Here is a 19,395-nt window from a genome sequence, read left to right on the forward strand (position 1 = left end):
GAAGCTCGGAATCCGTTGTTGAGTTCTTCACATGGAACCTGGTGAAATCTACGTAGAAACAGCTGCCGAGGCTTATCTGAAACAGAAGTTGTTCCAGCAAGTATTCATTTGTAAATAACGTTTGGTCCAAATACCTAACTGTAGGAATATACTTTTGGCAATGAGCAAAGTAATTTCCATGGTGCTTTTTTTTATATTATACAATGTAATATATATATATATTTTAAAAATCCCTGACAGTGCTATCCAGCATCCAAAGATTAAATGTGTGAAATAATTAAAATTAGCATGTAAGGAAGGAGAAACAAAATCTATAAATGCCAACTGTTTATTTGCATCTCATAAATTAGATCCCACAATTACTCTTAGTGAGTTATGCACAATATCGCATCACACTCCTCGTCACGTAACTAAGTACATTTTCTCTAACAAGAACAAGAAGTAGCCATAGTATAAAGCAAGTGACTCTTCCACTGAACACTGCTCTCTTCTCCCTCTATATGGTTTGACATGACTGTGCTCAGTTAAGTACCGTGCTCTATATTCCCCTCCCGCCCTGGTTTTGTGGAGTGATGTGACTGTCATACAGAGAGAGCAAACTATTGTTTTCTTCTATTTTTATACCAACTATGTGGTTGAGTGATTGGAGCCTGTTGTCATGGCTCCCCCCCATTTGGAGTCAAAGGGGATCACCTTTCCAACTTCAAGGGGCACTAACCTATTTTATATTAAAATATGAAACAGTCCCCTTTCTCTATGGGCTGCCCTATTATAATAAAGGTGAATGTATTTGTTTAAACATTTCTTTGTTTTCCCCGGCCAGCTTTCTGAGCCCGTCTACTTCCTGTTCAGCCATTTTTTTCCCCCCCTCCAAAGCAAGAATCGTTGTCAGGCTCACAGAAGGGTTCCTCTATTGTGTTGCTAATGACTCATCTGCACTGCTACACATGATGGGCAATCCACTGTGTTTTGAATCCATTTTAAAGTGAAGTACCTGCTTGCCAGTCACAAGATCACAAAGGGGTTGGGATGAAGAAGGCCCTTCAATCCATCTGATGTCATCCTTCCAGGATACCAACTTTACTGTCCTCCCATTGCAGCGTTAACCGTTTTCCTAACATACCTCATTCCTTTAACATTGGGGATATCTGGTTACACTCCTGTACAAGGCTTCTCATGACCGGGCAGCCGTTTTATATTGTAGTGACCAGAACTGTACACAGTACTTCAGGTGCAACTTATCCAGAGCCCTGTGGAGCTTGACCAAGATAGGCTTGGCTTACCCTCAAGGTAGAATGTCACAGGTCTTCGGATCATTGATTAATGATCCAGACTAAATTAGTTCATCTCAGCCAGGCCAATAGTGACAATTGACCTTCAGACTCCTCCTCCTCCACCCAGTTAGTGAATCGAATCAGTCAGAGCTCTTGGTGATAACATAACCAAGCTCTTCTGTGATGCCATCAGTGGTTGCGTAGCTTACTACCTCTCATCATCTGGGCTGACACATGATGGTGAGGGAGGAGTAGAAAACTGCTACTGTACAAAAAAACTCTTGCACTAATATTAGACATTGAACTTTTGTCCAAAAGGCACCCAATGTGTTGAAATAGCAGCCCCTGATACTGTAGAGTGGTGTGACACCTGATTCTTTCTACACACAATGAAATACCAATCTTACCTTCCTTTATATGATAAGAGACCACGGGGTTTTGTGGACAATTTCACTCATCCTCTTCCAGTCAGTTTCAAAGCTCCAATGATAGAAACCTCAGAGCGACTCACCTTGCTGCCCTTTCAGCTGTGGCTTGAGGAGGAGCACAGAAAGGCAAAACATGGGTGCAAGAGTTTTGAAGAGGATTAAACAAATATGGGGAGTTATGGATAGCATTTAAGGATCGAATGTTTTCTTTACCACTTCAAAGTTAAAAAAGTACGTGATAAACTTGGAAGTGAAGCTAAATCAGGGAATGATGTGTATTTTTCAATGTTTTGTTGTAAGAATTCGACAGGATTCTAAAACATGGTTATAAAGGAGTTTCAGTCTGAATCTAATGATGTTTGACATGCCTTACTTGGTGTCAAATTCTGGTAGTAAAGTTCAGTTCAATGGAAGCAATCAATAACAGTTTTATTTAATGATTTNAAAAAATTCACTACCATTTACACAAAAATGTGGTTCAGAGAATGTAATCAAAAATATTACCGTGAAATGCAATTTAAGACTATAATTGCAAGGAGCCTATGTACAGTGCCTTCTTGAAAACTTAGTCTTCTTTACCATGAGTCTCATGTTTCATTCATTGCAATGGGCTAAATTATAGCTGATTTTAGAAAACGATAATGAACAAACAGATGTAAACTGATGATTCAGCTCATTCTAAAGAACGACCTTTTCATTTGCAAATGCTTACAATTATTATTTGTATTGTGACAGGACATTGATGACCAATTTAAGTCAAGACAGAGAAAACTTGCATTTTCATAGCACCTTATCACATCAGAATGTCCCATACAGCTCTTCAAATGTAATTCCTGTCAACCGTAGTGACTGTTTCTGTAGGCGTAACGAGACAGCTACATATATATCACAAATGGCCATGAGGTAAATGACCAATACATTTGGAGGATTGTTGGCCAGGAACCCCAGTCACAGCTTATTAGTGGCATAATGTATAGAGATTTTCTTGCAAAGTGGTTCATCTTGAAATTGCCTTTGTGAACTGCATTGAATTACACTGAGATTGTGATTTTCCAGATGCATTAATGTTGTGTTCAGTTTACCAGTTAAATGCATGGATACATGTATCAGAGTCCATTGCACCACAAGTAATCAAACATGGGAAATGGAAGACCTCTTTATTAACTTGCTATAAAATATCAGTCATAAAAGTACAGCACAGCAACTCCACACTGTGGTATTCTCCATGGCCTCCAACATACATGCGTTGCTTATGATATCCTTATTAATAAGGTATCCGAAAATGCTGGCTGCAATTTTATTTTCGAATGGCTATCGAAGGGAATGTTATTGCATCTTATCTTTCACTGATTGCTAAAATAGCAATTCCCTCCACCAGGTTTTTGTCATGGAAAAATCCATTATAGAAGCAGAGTGAAAAGATTGGTTAAAATCAGCAATCAGTAAATGTTCCCATTGAAAGGAATTACTGCTGTTCTGTACTTTGCTTTTCCAGTTTTCATCATTTATAAGTACATAAATGGCACTATGCGAAGCATAAGCCAAAATCTATTGATCTATGTGTGTTCAGAAAAGTAAAACAATGCAGTGGTTTTCTTAACTTTATTTTTTATAAATAGTAAATATTCACTGTGTTTGTACAGGAAAGAGAATCTTTACATCAATGCTGTACTTGGCAGTCAAATGACAATCAGGAGGTTGGAATAACAGATATTTGCAGAAGATGTTCAGTTCCATCACCTTTTAAGTTCAGCATGTGACAGAATAGGTCACATCATCTACATCATTGTACTTAGTGGCAGTAATTATCTAAACTTGTCTCTACATGCTAAGCAAGAATGTACGTATTGTGAGCTGCATGCTAAATTCTAAAATAGCTGAATATATAGGAATAAATAATATCTTCTATGAGTGTCTACGCCACAATGCAACAAATTAACTGATCGATATTATAATCATAATTAAGTTTATGGACAAAGTCATGGAAAATGTTACAGCAAACCCCGAGAGGCATTAAAAAAATCGGCTACCAAACTTTCTGTGAGATTCTGAAATCATACGTTGTGAAAATTTGTGCCGTGAGCTATTTGCAAATTCCCACTGTACAATTAGTACTTAGACAGAAAGAGTGTAGCAGTCCTTCAATATGTTTCCTGAAGTCTGCTGCCTGCACATTCCATCCTCTGGTCTTACCAAAATAAGACATGATCTTCAAATCTGTGTATACAAACATTTCACATACCGTTTCTACATATCAGATTTTCGCTGAGGGTTTATCTACAATATCAAGTGGAATGTATATCTTGCACAGCACTTTATTGATTCTTAACAATGCCTAAAACACCTGCCGGTAAACATTTTATATAGTCAACCAATTAAATTACAAGAATTCACAATGATGTCAAGGAAAAAATAGAATACAGGATAATACTTCTCAAGAAATACCATGGTAGACACAGAAGTACATAATATTGCACATTGCTGTTTCATCACTAAAGCTGGAATAAATTTGTTCTTGTTCATTTTGCACTGAATACACTGATAATGTACCTAAATATGGAACCTTAAAATAGTTCTTCACTAAGGCAATAGCCCTTCTTTTATATTACTGAAACAATTTGTATAGGTAATTCGGAAATTCATTTGCAGATCAGAAACCAGAGTCATTGTTGTGGTAACTATCCAGATAAAGGGAAAGATAATGGTTGGTTTATGTTACCTTTCTTATATTATTATGTACTTGAAATCGCATTATTTGTATGTAGTAGTTTGTGTTCCCATATCAATGTGGTTAGCAACCCTTCAAATTATCAGTGGCGTCTGCCCTCAGTTTGTTTTGAAGCCAAGCCACATAGTGTCACGGTTTAGTGAGAATCAATGAGCCATTGGTGAATAACGGAGCATTATTTATGATCTCGGCAACCTGAATGACAGGCCTGAAATTCCACCTAGTCTTAGCCTGTAACATTATTTTATCTTAATATTTTAGATGTTGCAGAACTATGGAAATTATTCAGATTCAGTTTTAATTTACGACTGGGGAGATTGGCTTCCAAATTAAGACTCAATTGAAGAACTTTCAACAATTCTGTGCCCTTTTAAGACAGAATGGACTTACAGACTAAGAGACTACGTAAGATTTGGGGCCTGAAATTTATGGACCAATGCCTAGAAATTCCACCTAGATTTAATTTACTCTATTAATGTAGCATTTCGGTGCATGCAAAATTTGGCAAGTTGTTCATTCAGTTTTGAACTTTGAAGCCCATTTTCTGTAGTTTTTTTAAAAAATCTTGAAAATGAAAGACTGAATTTAAGATTTTGACAAATTCTTTGTGCTCTGAAATGCTACAGTAACGGAGTAAATGTAGACCAAGTTGGAATTTCTACTCATAGATGTCTACAATGCAGTGGATATGATCCCAATAAGCAGAATCTGCAAGCCAAGTAAAATGTGGCAAAATATTCTGCAGGTATCTTTACACCGAAGTAAACAGAATATTTTGAATTGGAATTCTTCTGTGAAAATTATCCTTTTGAGAACTTACTCGAATTAACATTCACTCATAAAATGTTCCCAAATCAATTCAAATACAGCTGAATCCTTCAACGCACGGTTCATTTTTGTGACAAAATAAAATTTCTCACTTATCATTTGCGGTTTAGCCTCTGATTTTTGCCACAAGTGCTTTTTTGTACTTGTGGGTTATAAAATGCAAATTAATTTATCCCCGTTTTCTTTCTGTACAAGAACCGTCAGCTTTCTAAGGCAACAAAAGTAATCTTTTAACCAAATCTTTGAAACCAGGGAATCTTCATTTGATCACAAATAAAAACCATTATCAGAGATGGGTAAGAGTTGGCTTGTTTCTGGGGAACAGATCCAACCGTTGTGGGGCATCATAGTCCCGTTATGTGTGTGAGTCCAGAACATGGGGCTGTTTCAACTTTTTATGGACATTTTCTCTCATGCTATATCTGGCTTCAGATAATGAAAGGCACCTGTAATGGAAGTAAAAGAAACTCAGGAATGCTCTTTGTGACAACATCATTGCAAGGGGCCATGTCAAATGCAGGTAGAATGTTGTCAGGGCTAATCATGACCTGCCAAAACTCTGAGGGTTACTTTATTTATATTAGGACAAGTTTGACAGTACCACACGGATCCAGGAGTATTGTCCAGGATGATGCCTGATTTGGCCTTTTTTTGGAACATGTGTTTTTAATAGTGACATTCCAGTGGCTGTTTTATTTTTTGACAGACCTTGGCCTTAGGTTCTACGTAAATGGCAAGCATCTATTAAGTCTCAGCAATTAATCGCATCAAGATGCTGCTGACAGCACTGAAGATAATTATATATGTATATATTATATATAGTACTTTAACTCAAACCGTCGACAGATTATTTTATTAGAAAGAAGCAAAACATTTAAGTGCATGGTAATTTTCTTGTTTTACAGCATATTTTGCACCCATTATCTGATTGATCTAACCCAATTTGTTTCTTTTCATGCCAGTTCGTTTCGTCATGACTAAAGAGTTTTCTTGCCAAAGATGATTTTTTTTTTCCTATTTGTGCTAATTCCCTCCTTTGAACCAGCATTAGTAGTGTGATTGCAAACACAGATTTGCTTAGCTCGTCAATTGTGGAACAAAAAATTGGCCTCAAACCCGCAGGAAAGGAAATACAGTATTTATCAACAGATGCTCAAGAATCATTTGCAGTATACATGTACAGGGGGTTACTATTTCCCAGACTTTGCAAAGTATATAATGAATGTGCAAATATATGTAAGATGCAATGAATATCAAATCATCATTGTGAATAGAATTGGTGTTGCTGAATTATAATATAATGTAGCTCACTCAAGTAAGAGTGCAGGTCAAAGTGAAAGTTAAGAATACAAAATAATGGGCTCATTTGCCAACCAAAAACAGAAATTCAATTACTCCAAGTTACAAATGAATAGAAGATGATGTTGTCTAAGCTTTATTCAAAGTGAGTATTTCTAAAAAAAAGATTAAAAACTAGGATGTCTTCTTAAAATAACTACAGTAGTTAGTGTTTTTTTTAATAACTGAAAAAACATGGCCCAGATAACATTAGCTGATGAAAGTATCAGCTCACTGCATCCTATTAAAAAAAGATGATTACAGCTATAGGATAAAATATGTTCATTGTAGCTGATTATTGATTAGAGCAAAAGAAAACCTGATCTGGGCTGTATTAATCCAACAGGTAGTGTTCTATCCAAAAATGATCAGTACACGGCAAGAACATTACATTTTCAGTTATCAGCAAAGTACAATTTGCTAAAAAAAAGTCAACCTTTCTGGCATTTGTAATAATACTTTTTACAGGCAATATTAATCCTGGAAATCTTGTAAGGTAACATTCCATACCCTTCTCCCAGCATGGCCCATTTTTATCAGATAAAAATGTAGCAAAATGTTAACCTTCTCTGTTCTATTAACTCTTCTCTCTCTCTGTGTCTCTCTCTCTCTTTCACTGATGTAGATGGCAAAATAATAAATGAATGATATATTTCGCAAATCATTTCAAAATATTTGTACACAAAATGAATAATATCACACAGAAATTGGACATGCATCCTCAAAGTTTGTACACTGTGTCGCACATTTTAATACAGATCGATGAAGGATGAGGTGGGTAGGCGTTTTTATAACTAAATGTATTGCTTAGGTTTACATGGCACTTACTTTGCCCATATTGTCCATATTGATAGCCAGTGACTGGATCCATGCTGTAACCTGATGAGCTGTAAGATGGTGGGCAGTAAGACTGGGAGGTGGGCAAGCTATCGAGGGGTTTCATCTGGTCCAGCCGTTGACTACAGCTGGCAGAGACGGAAGTGGGTGGCTCCAGGCCTCCAGTCAGTGGCGATAGAGCATAGTCAGTCTGAGGTTGGTGAGGAACTCCGCCAGGATTTGCTAAGAGTCCCATTACCTGGAGAGATGCAGAAGGGCAGCATTAATAAATATGCACATGACTGAGGATGGATGCCATTTTCAAAAGGTACAATTTTAGTTCAACACAGACAGATTCTTCAGAGGGGGGAGGGAGAGGGGAATAGAACCAAATTATTTTTAATAGAACCAACTCTATTGTTTAAATATCACCCCCAATCTCTTTGTGAGCCTCACAATAAAAGCCAAACCAGAAATAAGAACACGAGTCTGTCACCCAAAGAGATCTCTCGTTGGTAGAAATAAATACTTCGATCACAACAGAATGGAAGATGAAAACAAGATTATAAAGTCAGGAAACTTGTCAAATTAAACACGATCCGAGCATTATTTTCCACATACAAATTGAACAGTATACAATAAACTTCCAAGCTGAGTGTGAATGCTATTAATTCATTCAGTAAAGAATGGCAGCTTTATTCATACAGTAAGAAAGGAAAGAATACAAATTTGTTGGCTGGCCTTTTCAATGTACCAAAGGTGCAGGATAACTGTGAACAAGGATCAAGGGGGAACAAAGATCGATGTAGAAACAAGACTCCCTCCAAGCCCCGGCAACACATCCCCAGTTCCTGTATTTCCCACATATTGTTCCTCCCTAAAAAGGAATCCTTAACATCTAAAAGCAGTGTTTTACCGTTTTGATCAGTTTCTTATTCGAAAGATTGCTGTAAAGAACCAACAGATGACATAAATCATTTGTATACAAAGGTCAACATCTGTGATCGAGATTACTAATTTGCCCGTGTATATTCTTAAATAACTTTTATTGCATATTTTGAAAAGGTTATTTTGGCGTTGGAAAGAAATATAAAAAGAGCATTGTCAGCTCACGCAGTTTTTCATTTTGTACTTTTTTAAAAAAAAAGTTTATAATTTTGCGTGGTATCAACTTCCAGAAACGTTAGTCTACTTAAGAGCAATTTCCTGTCAAAGACAATTTGCATCTACGTAACAATTTGGGGATCAAATAACAGTGAAAAGGTTAACTCCTCATAAAAGTAATTTTAATTTAGAGTAAAATATTTTTTTACTGGTAAGAGACGGATAATCCTCCTTTATTTTTGCCCTCAGAGAAGCTGAATGCACTGTATTTAATATTTATATGACCTAAGGCACTGTGATCTTTTTCCAATTGTACATACCTACCCATAGGGCAAGACCTTAATATGTTTGGAGGAGTGCCAGTGAAAGGATTTAATATTTTTAAAGTTTCTTGTTTCTGGCTAAGTCCGTGTGTGACCCCAAGTTGAGTATCCATCAATGCAGTTTATTAAATACTAATTGTACTGCGACTGCTTTTAAAGATTGGGAGAAAAATAAAATATGTAAAGATTTCACAAAACCTACTCTGTGCAAGGCGATCAACCTGGTGCTCAATAGTCTAATAAAGGTGAGCAGAATTTATGTGAAAATAACTTTCTAAACATTTAAATACATTGCTGTAAATCATCTTGTTCAGTTAGATGTACGATTAACCAGATAACCAGTAACCAGATGGCCCAGAAACTTTACAACTGGATTTCTATAAACTCATGGTAAAAATACCAAAAACTTCTGTACTGCAATCCATGTGATCAATCACCCATTCAATCTGAATAAATAGACACAAAATGCTGAACCAAAAAGGTATATTCCACACAAAACTGATTAAGCGTCTAAACTGCACTGCTGCCTCTAGGTGCAATTTGACAGTGGATTAACCGTAGTTAGGGCACTAGGGATTAAAATAGGATAGCCAGATAGCTTTGATGCTTGAATCGAAATCTTGTATTTAAGTGCCCACATTTGAATCAGGAATTCTATATATCAATAATGGAAGGCAACGGGCTATGCTTTTTGTATGTTAGAATTCTACACCTGGATCAGAATTATGCTCCAAGGGGGAATGGGTTTATCTGGAGTTGATTGTATTCTACAGGGTTTGCATTGTGTTTCTTTTATCTCTTGATATTTTAGAAAAGAATGCTGCTTTGTACGCTAAGGCCTTTGTTGAATAATTTTGCAAAGAGAAAATTCAAAGCTCGTCGTGAAGTTTTTGTTTGTAAAAAAAAACCCCAGCAATTCAGAGTTTACGCTGGAAAGTCTTTGTGTCGCTTGTGTGCATTTAGTCACTGATCCTACCAATGGAGCAGTAATACAAATCAACCACCGTTAGTTATTCTCAAAGCCTGTTGACTGGAGAATCAATTTACTGCTCACATTGATTTCCAATAATTTTATAACATAACATTTCAGGAAATCAATTTTTTGGAGGAACTGTTTGTGATAAAGCCTTAAACGTCTATAGAGTAATGTTTTCTGCCCTGAGTGGTTTTCTGCTGATAAGACTGCTCCAGGAATCAACCTGCACTTGATTAACAGCAAAATAATTAGATTTTAGTAATTTCTGCTTGGTTCTTTGAGAAAAAGAAAAAGAAAGTAGCCTGGAGGCACAGAGTGTCAGTTAAGGTATTTCAATGTGACCTTCTCACTTAAAGCATGGAGTTACAGGAAGGGCAGAACTAGTCTGCACCGAATCATACCACAAGTACTGAACGAAAGTGGGATTAGTCTAAAGCATCTACTCTCCCTATAGGTACCAGTAGTAGCAGAGGCAAGACCTGAATTCACTGGAGAATTGAATATTTGCAACTTTGAATTTAGTGAAGTTCACAGCTTAGATTGAGTATAAGCATGATAAATAATTGAATATGGTCAGTATTCAATTGCCAATATAGCCTTCATTTCCATTCTCAGAAGAAAGTTCCTACTTTAGGTGCATTCTTTTACCAACATATTCAACCTCTGGCCTCTCGCAGATGAGATTACTAAATAAGCACAGTTTTATTCTACACACTAATGTCCACTGGGGGAGTAAGCTAACACAACAAAAACTAATTTAACTCTGCATTAAGCGTTGAGATTAGGTGAATTCAGAAATTCATGGTGAAATGGGGACTAAAGCCTTTTTAATACTCCAAAGACTACAGTGTTCTTCAATTTTATGCCAGCTTAACCTCTGAAATATTTTCCGACTTGACAATGTTATGTTGTGATTGTACACAGTTCCGAATGTGCTCCTGGAGATCTATTATACAACTTGTGAAATCACGTCAGAATGAGATGAGTACTCCTATCCTACTGTAATACAGAATAAATTGTACAAATCTTTGTAACCCCAATTAATCACAAATAATTTCTCAAAGGGTCCAGCAAAACATTTTAACAGTAGAAACGTTCCAAGTCTCTGATGAATATATTGGCATCTTATATTTGTACTTTGCTGATAAAATAAAGGTTGATTTCTTTTATAAACCAGACTTTATATGAATTAAGTTTTGAGCTCAGTTTTGATCTGATTGGGAATTTAGGAAATACTTTTGAAGTGCGCACTGGAGATCGTAAGTAAAAACAGACCTGTGATTTTGCTGCCATTGTACGTGATGTCAATGAAAAATGTTGCTGTAATCGATTGAAGTTCCTCACCAAAAGCCAAGAGCCAAACCAATTGGTGTCACCTTCTCTTTTACATTCAATTCATCTTCAATTTTTTGCTGCCACGTACAATGCTTCAACATCCTATTGTATCAGGAGCTGACAGATTGAACATGACTAACAAGCAGTCTAACATTGGCTACAACAGCAAATTCATATTCAATTACAATTAACAGCACAACTTCAGATTTGGCCAATTCCCTCTTGATTTGCATTGTCTTAATAACTCAAATGTTTTCCTTGAACAACAGAAGTTAGTTTGAACGTATGTTGTTGGTTGAGATGCTACAAGTGTCTCAAGCACCTGTGAGCTGGAAGGGAAAAATCTTTAAAGTTTATCACGCAAAAGACGGCACATCCGACAATACAACGCGCCACTAGAACTGCATTGAAGTGTCAGCTTAGATGATGTGAGTTCGAGTCTCGACGAGTCTCTGATTCAGAGAGGTGAAAGTGCTAACGTAGAGCCAAGCTGACACAAAGCATGGGTAAAAAGGTAGAGTCAAAGAAACGTCAGGACAGAACAGGAGAAAATTAGTAGAGAAAACATTGGCGCAAATTCTTTTCACTGGTGCCAAGTACAGGCGAGAGCTGCCAGTGCGGGCAGTGGGTATTGTAGCACTTTGGCTATGTATCAGGAGCTCTATCCTATAAATACCAGCAGTGAAATTCTGCCTTTAATTACATTTTCCCTTGCCTCCTGAACCAGCATTCTGCTTTACATGAAAAGAGCTGACTGCCTCCACAGCTTTTCTCAATAAGTAAAACAACCTTACCAGCATAGCAGTGAGAGGCCAGCGAGCAAAATACCATGGATGGTTTGAGTAGCTGTGTGCAGCTTTGTCATCCCCACTGAACAATAATGCAAATACTGGTACAATACTGGACCAGTCGCAGTATTAAAAAGCAGCAGACGTTTTAAACAAATATTTAAGTCTGGCTGCTGTGCGTTTTCACTTCTATTGATTGAAAAGGGTTGTTTGTCTTGTTAGTTATTGGAACTCTTACTAGCAACAACAACAAAATTACATTTGTAAAGCGCCTTTCACATCAGGAGGACGTCCCAAGGTGCTGACATTCATCACAACTCTGCCTGCATTTGTGTCCACGTGTGTGGATCTCTGCTTTCCCTCGACTCCACCAATATATTCGAGCAATGTAACTGTGGCTGCCAGTTACACATCTGCTATGAGCGTCTCTGATATTGTCACAAGAGGCTCCATCTATGTCAGGCTCAAATCTTTAAGAGCCTGACTTAAAGATTACTTTGATCAGTGAGATACATTCCATTGTTCCTTATAATAATAATAATAATCCTTGCATTTGATATAGCGCTTTTTCACGTCTAGACATCTCAAAGCGCTTCACAGAATATACTGCAAAGTGAATTGACTTGTGGGCTAACACTGGAGAATTGGCTCTTAGATTCTCACTTTTGAAATTGATTTAAATGGTAAGTGAATTGGGAGACTAGGATTGTTTCACCCTAAATGGAAATTCACTATATCAAGTTCTCTTTACGCACTTTCACTGTACAGTATTTCATCCAGCACCTATACTGATTTCTGGAAGGTTGTAAAGTCGAAACATATATCAATGTTTAAATTTAATCATCTGACTTAATTATTTTCAAATTTTGATAATACCTCATAAAATAAATGCTGAAAATTGGAATACCTAGAAACTATGAAACTCTTGAAATAAATATTGTTTAAAACTTACTAAGAGTTTACCAAAAAAACAATGAAATAAACTGACATTGACCTTATTGTAAATGGACATTTCAACTAGCCATTTACAATAATTGAATTAAAGTAAATCAGAACCATTAACTGCTCCCTGTGCATTAACTCTGATATTCTTCTTTTCTTTCTTGCAGATGATGACTCCTGCTGGGTACTTCATTCTTCACATGTAAGTCCATACATTGAATGTTATGCTATTGAACCATGAGGAGTATCACAGCAAAACCCAATCCTGTTCTACTTGGCATCCACACATTGCCTTTTCCAGCAGGGTTCACTGATCAGGAGCAGGATTTCTGGCTGTTTTTTCTTCCTCTACGCAAAGGTGGTGTAACCCACTGTGTCATCCCAGCTGCTAACCTGTCTGAGGTCAGCTCATTCATCCCAGAATGGGCATCAAACTTATTAACTTAAATCAAATGGCCGAACATAAATGCATAAGTCAAACACAAACTGCATACAGTATAACGACTACATAACCTTAAGGTAACAGGTGAGTGATAGGGATCAACTCTACTGTGTTGTGGAATTTGTGAATCATTGAACACACCCCGATAGAACAATGACAGTTCTCTTGTATTAGCCAACAAATTGTGCTTGTTACTTAGTATATACTCATTGGTTTTATCAACCTCATGTTGTACCCGGGTATTATTTCCNAAAAAAAACCTGCTACTATTTTATTTTGTCTTCAGATTATAAAAAGTATTTCTAAAGACTTGGATCATATTATAACTATCAGGAAAGAAGAGAAATCTGTTTTGTGACCTTTGCAACTTTAAATTCCAAATGTGTATATCTGATGTTGAAGTAATGCATCCAAATGAGTTACTCGCAAACTGAAATTTCTTGGTTTTCTTATCAGTGGCATTTAAAGCCTTTTGTGTTCCTCCGCTCATATGGTCTCAATCATCAACTCTCATAATATTTTTGAATGTTAAAAAAAATACAATGAGCTATGACTACACAACACAGGAAAAGTTTTTTTTGGTATAGTATCGTTTTACATTTTTAATTTATTCATTATGGTCAATACATAAGCTGAATGTGTATCTGTTTGGAATCAGTCAAAATAGTCCAACATAAAGACGTAAGCATGTGTCAGTCATGACAAACAAAGGTGAAGAGGGAAATTGTTAACATGAAATTTAGATTAATGTAGGCATTTATCACGTATCAGCATTGGACAGAATTACATAAATAAAAATACGACTGCTATAATATCCAGCAACATCGTAATTCTATTCCTATCACTGGGTTACGCATTTGGAAAATAATTGTTACATTTAATAAACCTGAGCAAGAAAAATAGTAAATCACGGATTAAAAGCTATTTGTCCATGGGGGATTTTTATGTCATTCTAACAGGGAAATATGTTTTCATTTTACCTCTCAGTCCTTTAAGTTTGTGGTCGATATTTCGGCCAATTCCTTCAATCTACCATGTTAAACACAATAGGGCCAATTTTCACAGAGACCACATGCCCTTTGGTACTTTGCCAAATGGTCCATCTTTATCATCTTTCTATACGAGCCTACACAGTGAGTGTCGGGGGGTTGTTGATCAAGGCTGATATCAACAACAATTTGCACTTATATGCGTCTTTTTTGGGGAGAGAGTTCCGGAGGGTGAGGACAAAGCGTCTGAAAGCTCACCAGCCGATGACGAGGTGAAAGAAGCGAGGGCCCACAAAGCAGATCAGAGTCGTCATAGTGGAAGGAGCAGCCGGGACAGGAGATCACAGAAATAGGCTGGGGAAAAGGCATTTGAAGGTGAGGACAATGATCTTCAAGACGATCCACTGGGGGATCAGGAACCAGATGAGGCCGGGGCTGATGGGCTTGCAGAGCCTAGTGAGGGAGAGGATATGGGCTGCGGCGTTCAAAGTGGTCTGGATCTTGTGAAGGGTGAACCCAGAGAAGCCGAGGAGAAGAAGGGCATTGGAAAAGTCAAGCCTGAAGATAACAGAAGTGTGGATGAGGGTTTTGCCTACAATGAGGATGAGACAATCCCATCCTCACCCATGCAACTTCCAGCATGGTTCACTGGTCAATGATCAGGAGCTGATATCCTGGTTGCTTTTCCTCTCTCCCGCCCTCCCGTAGCCCAGAGGGTTTTGTCAATTGGTAGCACCCTAATTGCTATCAAGGCTAAGATCAGCTAACTTTCAACACAGACCAGCATTTAAACATGTAACAATCTGGTCTTGCTGACTTCATACAATATTCCAGTAGGCCATTGGAACAGCTTTTGTCTAGATTTTGCATTGATAATGAAATAGTCTACGTGCAGTACTAATTTTAACTCAATATTCTTGTTTCAATAAGTATGTAGTGAACACAAGATGTGCACATGGCATAAAGGAGAGCTCCTCAGTGGGTTTAAGAAATCTGTTAAATATCTTATCCCCAGATGTACTACAAGAGTCATATGACATCAACTCAGTGGTCGAGAAATTTGAACCAGGAAAATGCAGTGAATCACATTTTTAACATATTGCTGGCTCTAAATTGTCTTGTTGAAAGTTGAGTTCCAGCAAAATTGCACTTTAAATTGTAAAATAAATCCCTTTTTAAAGAGTCATTAATAATGTCAACCTCTGGACTCACCCAAACTACACAGGAATTTTTGACTATTTTTTATTAATTTGTTTTTACTAAATACCTTATATGCATCAGGTACTGTACAAACTAAGATACAGTGTATTCCAAAGGCTGAGTGGATTGATTCTATTCTGAAACTACCACCTGGATGAGGTTTAAGGAGCATTTGGGAATCACATTGAATTTACTCTGACTGGGATATTTGTTTTAAGTGAATGCATATTCACATAAAATGCATAACTGTCTTACAGGATATACAGATAATCGATAATAAATTGGAAAGGTAGAAAACAGATTTTTGTTTTATTATCTCTTCATTTTTAACTGTTTTACTCAGTCGACACTTATCAAAAGTAATAACATTTTCCTTTTTTGTATTAATATCGATTCATTTTCATCACATTTAAAAAGATAGAAAGATGCAATAATAGAACTAAAACATGCTTTTGTTAAGGACGCATAAAGGGTTCGTTTCCAGTGATATTTACGTTCAAAAGTTGTTCAGTCAAAAGATTTGCCTCAAGAAGCTTGGGCTGAGCTGAACTAGGAGACAAGGGCGAGGTTTTCATTCTCTCTCTCTCTCTCTCTCTCTCTCAAAGTTATTTAAATGTTAATAAAAATGAGAAATGGAATGCTTGTCTCTCAGCCTTCAACAGCCAAATGGGTCAGTTCATCCATTTGCAATTTTTTCATTTAAAATACAAAAACAAATCTAATACCTGCTAACTCAAAGACAGCATGGATTCCATTTCTGAGAATTCAAGTTTCATAAATTCATGAAATTCATGACGCTGCTTTGTTCCTCACAAGGCATCACTTTTTTGGGGACTATAATCACAATTAACTAAGCAAATTAAAATCATCTATTGATAACGGAACCTGAATGTAAATTATAGAACTGCCAGAACCCTAGACTCTCAGTAATTCCTCCTTTGCTTAATGTGGAAATATTTACCGTTATATCTCTGCAATTCAGACAAAAGGATGGCAAGACTAGATAGGTTGAAGTGCTGTTTTTATTTTGGTTTTAATGTGCATGCATAAGAAGAAATTATTTTTTGTATTGTTAAAAACATTAGGTGGAAATGATTTAGGAATATATATATATATATATAACAATTACCAGATGGAGATTACTTTATATTGTTGAAATGGTGCAAGGAAGGAAATAAATGTATCAAACAGCAGGTAACGTATTTCTAGAATTGTCAGTAAAACAATATTTAATGTTGAGGATGAGCATCATTTTAATGCTGATCTCGGAAACAAAGGGCTCTTAGCATAAAATTTATGAAATCAAACTCTAATTTGGAGTAAATGAAACAGTATTGCAGTGCCCATACACATTCCGTGTGGAAGTGTTGTTGAATTAAATTGCTCTTGACATTATTAAAATCACAGCCGTTAAGGGTAATTTGATGTGAATCAACAGCAAACTCTTTCACAGCTAGATATCATAGGCAGAGTCTGGCTCTGCTAGAGTCAGGGAAGAAATGCCTTCTTTAATACTGAAGCCCATCTGTGAAAACCATAGACCATGTTAAGTGAATCAAATTTTTTGATGGACGATTATATTTCATTCCCCTTTGCTCTGAAGCAGAAAACTGCACTGTATTAAAAAATAGATTTTTTATTCACAAAATAATAATCCACCCTTTGCCTCTATGGTGCATGGTCCACAGAATGAAATTGCTAGCGAACGCTATACCGTATTTCATTATTCTCAACCAAAATACGATCTCCCTCATACATAATAGATTTTCTTCCAGCGAATTAACATTCTTGTTTCAAACTCCACTGACAGTTTTTAGATTCAGAAATGCATTATACAGGAGCTGATGACATACTCCTTTCTGACCCTTACACATTTGCTTTCCGTCATTTACAGAACATGCTGTCAGTAGAATCCTGATAAATGCTCTTGAAGATGTCACTGCAAAGCTTAGCCTTAATGTGAAACACATGCGGGTCAGTAACCCTCCATTCATCATGGGATGGTGGTGTTTGTGTGTGTGTGGGGGGGGGGGGGGGGTGGAGGGTTGGTCAGCTACTGGTTGATCACTGATGGGCAAAACTAATTAACCATTTCATTTACTATATCAGACAAGAGTGTTCACAAACAGATTGCTTCCTTGCCCTGCATTTGCCACCCAAAAGAGGTGTTTTAGAAGCTACTCATGTCAAAGCGCTCTCTGACTCACTAGACAAAATCAAAGTTTTCTTGAAATAAACCTTCAGTTTTTGGGAGATCATTTCAGACCCAGCTGTATTTGAATTCACTTTTTTCTCAATTCTATTTTCTCGGCATCGTAAATAAATGTATATTTTATCAACAAAACTTTATTTGTGTTGGATGGCAGAACACCACAAAAAAAACTGAAACATCTCAATGTTTGCTGGTTTTTTTTATCAAATCCAAGGCAAGCCTATGTGTAATGATGATCCATTCCCCAGGTTAAAGATCTGAAATAAATGAGAATGTGGAAAACCCCAGTACACATCTAAAACGTTTACTGGGAATAATTTACGCACACTAAAATTACAGTGTAGTGGTTACCAATACTAGATTACTTCTCCCACAGTCTATTTAAAATAGATTATTTGAAAAGAAACTAAGGTAGAGGACAGGACTACGTTTCCAAGTCTCATTGATGGGTCAAACACTTTCGCCTACAAAATATAGTCAATCCACTTGGCAATCCACTTAAATTCTATGAAGTGCTTTGAGACGTCTCAACGGCGTGTTAAGGTGCTATATAAAATGCAAGGATTATTATTATTATAGAGACAGGCTGATCAACAGTGCATTGGATTTACTGTGAAACTGTCTGGCTTTGCCACCCATGCCTCCCTTACAGCCAATTCAATCCCAAGGAGGTGTTTTGAACTTGGAGACATGAGTAGAACTTGAGTCATTTAGATTTTCCAAACAGAAAGTAAACAATGAGACGAGATAAATGCTCTCACAGTGACTTGACTTTGTTTCGATCAGTCGCTCACGTGTAATTTGCAATTAAGTGTTGTGCATTTTCATGGTCATCTTGAGGTGTACACTCCTTCAAATCAAATAGTTCACAGTCACAATCAACAAATAGAACTGGATCACTTGGCATTAACTGAGAGTTCTAACATCTCATGCACAAACACTGCGATCACATGAACTCTCAATAGGACAATCATTTGAAGGCACCTAAAAAATGTTTAGTCAGGAATGAACTACAAAGACGTTATTTCATGTTGTTTCCTTCTTGGAGGGAGACCAATAAGCAACAGTAGTTATGAAAGAGGTCACATTATGGGATGAAACTAATGGCAATTATTGATTTGCATTCCTTTTGAAAATGATCATATGTTGTGAAATATCATGAATTTCAAATGTATCATGAAACTTTGATCATTTCACCCAGTATATTAGATAGGATTCTAAACATAGTTTTGTAAAAAAAAGTGTTGTAAAACAATGATCTGGATCCTTTGGACCAGAAGGGGAGATGGTTAACAAGTATGAATTCTGGTTTGTGCTAAATTAATTGAAACAGAATTGAGTTTGTCTAATTTGTCACAGAACTCTGGTCTGGAAAGGGGCAAAAAATCAGCAGGAGTTTTTACTGTACTGTACCTGGAAAGTATATGTTGGGTGAGGAGAGGATCAGGCTTAGCTGTAATGCCCTCTGTAAACAAATAACCCGCTGACATTCATTGTCTGCCCCATAGGGTTACATATTAAGAACGGACACTTGAGCAAGATACTAAGCTTCGCTCTTGTGGTTTGTGAATGCCTTGATGCTGTTGCTGCTTTGTAATTCACTCCTAGGTATCCATGATTCTGTATGGATCACATGGGGTTGAGCTAGATCCTATTACCTATAATATCAGTG

The 19,395-nt window shown here is 36.9% G+C and overlaps 1 protein-coding gene across 2 annotated transcripts in view; it reads right to left on the bottom strand.

The window, feature by feature from the left end:
• Positions 1–5,292: 5,292 nt before the first annotated feature.
• The window catches only part of pax3b (paired box 3b), a 58,650-nt gene continuing 44,547 nt past the window's right edge, over positions 5,293–19,395 (bottom strand). Inside the window, exons 8-9 of one of the 2 annotated variants that reach the window (XM_007889800.2) lie at positions 7,425–7,671; positions 5,293–5,704 (exon numbers count right to left, since the gene is read on the bottom strand). In XM_007889800.2, the coding sequence (XP_007887991.2) occupies positions 5,670–5,704; positions 7,425–7,671 (282 nt within the window). In that variant the 3' untranslated portion in view covers positions 5,293–5,669. Of the gene's footprint in view, positions 5,705–7,273; positions 7,672–19,395 lie in introns of those variants that run through there. The other variant, XM_042339350.1, reaches the window with a different exon arrangement.

The sequence above is a fragment of the Callorhinchus milii genome, unplaced genomic scaffold, assembly GCF_018977255.1.
Source record: "Callorhinchus milii isolate IMCB2004 unplaced genomic scaffold, IMCB_Cmil_1.0 Scaffold11, whole genome shotgun sequence".
Lineage (NCBI taxonomy): Eukaryota > Metazoa > Chordata > Chondrichthyes > Chimaeriformes > Callorhinchidae > Callorhinchus > Callorhinchus milii.